The sequence below is a fragment of the Gigantopelta aegis genome, chromosome 15 (genome assembly GCF_016097555.1).
Source record: "Gigantopelta aegis isolate Gae_Host chromosome 15, Gae_host_genome, whole genome shotgun sequence".
Classification (NCBI taxonomy): domain Eukaryota; kingdom Metazoa; phylum Mollusca; class Gastropoda; order Neomphalida; family Peltospiridae; genus Gigantopelta; species Gigantopelta aegis.
This window is the reverse complement of record NC_054713.1, coordinates 30,885,006-30,891,005: the sequence shown is the minus strand read 5'-3', so window position 1 is coordinate 30,891,005 and position 6,000 is coordinate 30,885,006. Positions and strand designations below refer to the sequence as shown.

At 33.5% G+C, this 6,000-nt stretch overlaps 1 protein-coding gene across 2 annotated transcripts in view; it reads right to left on the bottom strand.

Annotated features, from left to right (window-relative positions):
* Nucleotides 1-1,774: 1,774 nt before the first annotated feature.
* LOC121390385 overlaps nucleotides 1,775-6,000 on the bottom strand; it is a 41,733-nt gene continuing 37,507 nt past the window's right edge. For both annotated transcript variants that reach the window (XM_041522184.1, XM_041522185.1), the window contains one exon: nucleotides 1,775-5,651. In XM_041522184.1, the coding sequence (XP_041378118.1) occupies nucleotides 5,436-5,651 (216 nt within the window). In that variant the 3' untranslated portion in view covers nucleotides 1,775-5,435. The remainder of the gene's footprint in view (nucleotides 5,652-6,000) is intronic.

Genomic DNA, 6,000 nt, shown 5'->3' with positions numbered 1-6,000 from the left:
TTTGGAGTGAAAATAAATGGTTATATAATGTATGTTCGCAATGGTGCATGTTGTTAATGCCAACGAGAACCCGTTCTATTGGCAATCTTTGTTTGAAGTTGGGCAATTTAACATGGGTTTTAATGGCAGATAACATGTGTAGTGAGACCTTAATTATCATTTACTGAAGTTCACTGTAATTAAAGGGACAGAGTTTGCTGCATTGTAAGATGTTCCCGACTAATAACATATGTCTACGATTAAACTTACATATTAAATATATTTTCTTGTTTAGAATATCAGTGTCTGTATATTCAATGTGTTTCTGGTCGTCTTAATATTTGTAAGAAGCCTAAACTGGATTTTGTCTTCAAATAATTTTGTATGTATGAAAACAAATACTTTAGGAAATAAAATGAAATTTAACCTAGTACAAATATTAGAACGATCAGAAACATGTTTAATATACAGCCACTAATATTTTATGCAAAAAACATATATTTGATATGTAATTACAATTGCTAAAAAGTCTATGTTAGTCGATAACATCTTTAAAATTGCAGCAAACTCAGGAATGTCCCTTTAAATTCCATATTTTTATATTAAGTTACAAAAGGTAAGAAAGAAAAGAAGGAAGTGTTTTATTTAACGACGCTCAACACATTTTATTTACGGTTATATGGCGTCAGACATATGGTTAAGCACCACACAGATTTGTTTTAGAGGAAACCCGCTGTTGCCACATAGGCTACTCTTTTATGACAGGCAGCAAGGGATCTTTTATTTGCGCTTCCTACAGGCAGGATAGCACAAACCATGGCCTTTGTTGAACCAGTTATGGATCACTGGTCGGTGCAAGTGGTTTACACCTACCCATTGAGCCTTGTGGTGCACTCACTCAGGGTTTGGAGTCGGTATCTGGATTAAAAATTCCATGCCTCGACTAGGATCCGAACCCAGTACCTACCAGCCTGTAGACCGATGGCCTGCCACGACGCCACCGAGGCCGGTCACAACAAAAGGTAAGAATGCACACGTTCAATGTTCTGTCTTGGACGAAAGAGCTTGCTCCGCAAGCACTTGCGCCCTTGGACGAAAGAGCTTGCTCCGCAAGCACTTGCACCCACGACAGGCGTGTGCTACAACAGCTTGCTCTGAATGTGCACGTTAAACCCTATGACATGACATGACACATGACGTTCAATGAACTTTCATTCTCTATTATTTGAATTTTCATTAATTTATTGTATATGAAAAAAAAGTGTATTACTACATGGAATCTGTCACAATTTTTATTGCTTTTGCATCTTTCACATGTGTTTTCTTCAAAATATGTAAATATGGTTGCCGGAATAATCTGGCTAGTTGTGCAAAAGTAGTGGGGGTAGGGGAGTGGCGTGGCTTAAATTTGTTTGGTTCATCAAGATATGAACGCAAAAAAAATAAGCACCTCTGCACCAATCAGATTGTATAGATGCATAAGTGTATAAATTAGATGCAAAGAAAATTAATTATTTACTCGTAAAAGTTGTTTATGTAGTCCCTACATATATACTCTTCCAAAAAAGTAGGGGAACTCAAATAAGAATTTACAATTGCCAACATCGTAAGGTATATTAGCTGTGGGGAATGGTTATATGATAATGGTGAATTAATTGGGCAAACATTACAACCGGTAGTTCAGTATTACAGTAGGTTTTATGACCACCAAAGATCTTGAAGGACGATTGGGGTCAGAAGTGATATTTGAAAGTTGACGGGGTTTTTTTCTTCAGTAAATCACAAATTCAAACAATAAAAATGACTAAAAACAAAACAATAACAACTGTATGATCAACAGAATGAAAAAGATTGACAGAAATAATGTTCCACAGTGATTAATGGACCTTCATGGAAATTGTCAAAATCGAGAATGACATCCCACGCACATGTATGGGGCAAATGCGTGATGCACGTGCAAACTATGGAATGTGTTTCGGTGTGTTGATAAACAGACCTGAACGTTCTTTACTAGGATGTCTGTGGTCAAAACGTATGTTCGGTCTAATAGTTGATATTAACATTAATATTTCAGGTTTCCCTACTTTTTTTGAAGAGTATATATAGCCTGTTAAAGAGTCAAAAGGGAAACTGATGAATTATCGGACTGAACCTATCAGACTAACCTTACAACCGTTAGACATATGGTTAAAGGCATACGCTACAAATATTTCTACCACTCAAAATGTGCAAATTTTTCACCTCTTTAGTTTATAAGCATATCAAAACACATATCTGCAAAACAATTGGGGTGTAACCCGACTACAATTTTTTCTACACATCTCAAACGTCATGTCATTTTCTCCTATTTTGTGAACAAATACCTTAAAATTGAAATCTGCCTTAATCTATACCTAATAAACAGTTTTTAAATTGAAATACATGTCAAATTTAATGTATATGTGTGCATTGTAGAAATTATTTTGGTACAACGTAATATCCATTAACGTTTGTACGTTCTTGACAAAAATGTGGAGTTATTTCAATATATTTAAACTACAATTTAATATTTTATTAGCACATTTTGGCATATATAATTTTTTTCACCACTCAAAAATTCCCACAAATCTTGTATAAAGATTATTAGCATGTCTACTTAATAAAAAAAAAAATAATAATAATAAAAAAGACAGGTCACCGGCCTATTTAAAAAAAATATTTCAAAACATATCCCTACCCCTTACTATTTTATTTTAACATTGTGTAATGGAAAATGCAATAATACTGTCTTATCTAATTATCAACATTTCTCACAATAATAAAATGCAAATAATAATACAAATAGACCAGAAAACATCTTATAACACACATGTATGTCATGCACGGAACCAAGGGGAATATTGCACCCCTCCCTAGAAAAATCATGCATTCGAACCTGTGTGTAATTGTGTATTTATTTGATTTAGGCCAATATTACATAATACTCAAGTAGCCATCTGTTACACTCGCAATTAGGACCCATGTCTACAATCCATTGACTGTATCAATGTCTCCGGTTTGCAAGTTTAGTATAGATGTCTCTTTTCACACCCTTGTTTTGACTTAGTACACCATAAATAATAATTATAATATATATATTATCGTAATCTCATTTCAAATCAATATTTTGTTGTTGTTTTTTAATATATATTTTTTTAATTATAAGATTTTCTTTTTACACAATCAGGTGCATTAGTAATTTTCATAAAAATATTTTCAATAGCAATTTTGTATTTGAATTTCTCCGGCATTTTGAAGATGGAAATCATGCACCCAGTTTATTGTTATTATAAGGTGATGCAAAATGACGTCATTGTAATACTGACGTCATTCCAATTCAAGAAGCTACCGGAGTATTGTACTGTCTCATATATGCGCGGCAGTTGTGTGTGCATAAACAACACCCAAATATGCCTTTAAGGACCACACCGATAATGAGAGAAAACAACGCTACGGCAGCAGATGTTTTCTTGATGTTTACCGGGTAGTTACCCCTATGTCAGTCATTATGAAATGTGCTATTATCTATGAATTGAGAAAATGAAATTGTGTCAAAGAAATATTGATCTTTATTGTTGACTAGTTATTACCAAGACAATTTTTATTCAGTATAAAGGTCATAGGCCCATAATACAGTCAGAAACTGTTATATATGTCTGCGCATGTGTAGTGTTTGTACAGTATACTATAGGTATATATTTAAATACTTGTAAAGATAAAGACATACATTGAATAATACATCCAAATTTTCTGATGTCATAATATCTATAAAGGTTTGCAATGAATGATTTTTTATAAATTTATAAATATGGTGATCTCTTAGTACATTATAACGCTTACATACAAGCAAAATATGGAGTTCATCCTCAATATATCTTAATCCATGAGTCTTTCAGTGTAGGCTATGTTGTTATATCTACTTTGGTCAACAGTCTAAAGTTACTACATCTAAATCTTGTATATATTACTTTAAGATAAACAGGGATTTCATAAGTGAGATGACGTTCTACATTTAACGCTTATAATAAAAGTATCAGATAAATTAGTAACAAAACTACACCAATTTTGCTGAAGATTATCAAACAATTGATGTCTAAATTTAACTATAAACAATTTTATATCTACAACGTCCTGAGCTATCCAAACATAGCACCCATGTGGTGCGTCCTGCTTCATCCAGTGTCTGTAGCATTTTATAACACTGACAGGGACGCCTGTTTTCATTCAGTTGTAATTGCCTACACCAATACTTAATACCTCTAGTAGTGTAAATAAGCTGTGAAGGAGCTCTACCACATTCACCTAAAGCCATAATATTACTGATATTTTTCCCTAATTTTAAAAACCATTTACACATTTTAATCTGAACATCTTTAATAATTTTACAGTAACAAGTATCCCATATTTCTGAACCATAACATAAAATTGACGTTACCATAGAATCAAATATCTTAAATAGATCTTTACAAGGAATATAACCAAATTTCTTTTGATACCTATATATTGCCATCATTACTGTTTTACCTCGTGCTGCAAGACAAGTTTGGGTTTTAGTCCATATTAGTTTTGGTGTAAACATAATACCTAAATATCTATAATATCAGACAACCTCAATACTATTTCTATTAATAAAACATTTTTCATAATTCTTTAGAGGTCCTCCATTTCTAAAAACAATGACCTTGGTCTTTCTTAAATTCACAGCCATACCTGTAGTATTACAACACTTCTAATGCACTAATTTTCTTTTGTAGTTGTTAAGGAGTATCAGAAACATAAGAGCACATACTGATTTACAATCATTTGATATAAAAACACCTTGTCCACCACACTCTTTCATAGTTCCTACAAGCCTATTTATAAAAATAATGAACATTTGTGGACTCAATATACATCCTTGTCGGGTGCCGATATTACAATGAAAATGATCTGATAAGCCATTTGATGTTCTTACACAAGCACTTAGTTTAGTGTATATTGATGAAATTATAGATAATGATCTTAATTAAATAAATTGTAAAAATAACATCAGATAATCTTTGTTGCGGTTCAATGTATATCACAAAGTATATCACAGTTCAAACACTTTTGTACTCTTTTTAAAGGCGTAAACCCTAGTTCTAATCCATTAAATGGACAATGCTGTAACACATTTAGATAAAGTTACAATAAAGTCAAACAAGTGTCTTTGACATGGAAACGGGGAAATACCCATAAAAAATTTGACAAGAGTATGCTCCATAACCATTACTTCTCAAGGGTAAGCATTTTGTTTAAATATGAAAATCACATTTTATGGTATTACATTGACCAGACTAACACAGAACCACTTCAGATGTACGAAATGGATAATCTAAACAATGTCGGATATCGGTTGTCAAAAACTGCTCTAATAGTGAAAAATATGCCAGAATGTTTAAAAACTGGGGTCTTTCACTTTAATAATCAGAGCTGAAACTCAGAAGGTACTCTTGCATACGTCGCTGAATGTCGAGATCAACCATTATTTTTTCATCTGTGGGTTCTTCCTTTTGTCCTGGTGTAGATGGCAGTCGAGTCACATATTCCTGCCTCTGAGAACTCGAGCTTTGAGCAGACTCAGGACATAGTGTGGTTTCAATGTCAGGAAGGTCCACTGATGGAGGTGGACTTGACTGGAAATAAAAAAGTATACTTAGAGTACTGCTAAAGAACTACAAATCCCCTACCAACCCCTGCAATTAAGAAAATGTCCACAGCAAAAAATATTAATTGAAAAACAAACCCTGAATAGCCCCAGGCAAAAAAGTGCCGTGGATGACAAACAAAACCTCCACGGCATTGACGACTGCCGTGAGCAATTGCAGGGGTTGTCTACTGAGCCCAATAAATTTCCATGTCTCCTTTGTTCAAAGGCCATAACTGACAAAAATGGGTAAATTGCCCTGAAAATCACACTTGATCTGTAACTACATGATAAAATTATACACGAAATGTCAGCTCCATATCTCAAGGCATTGTGAA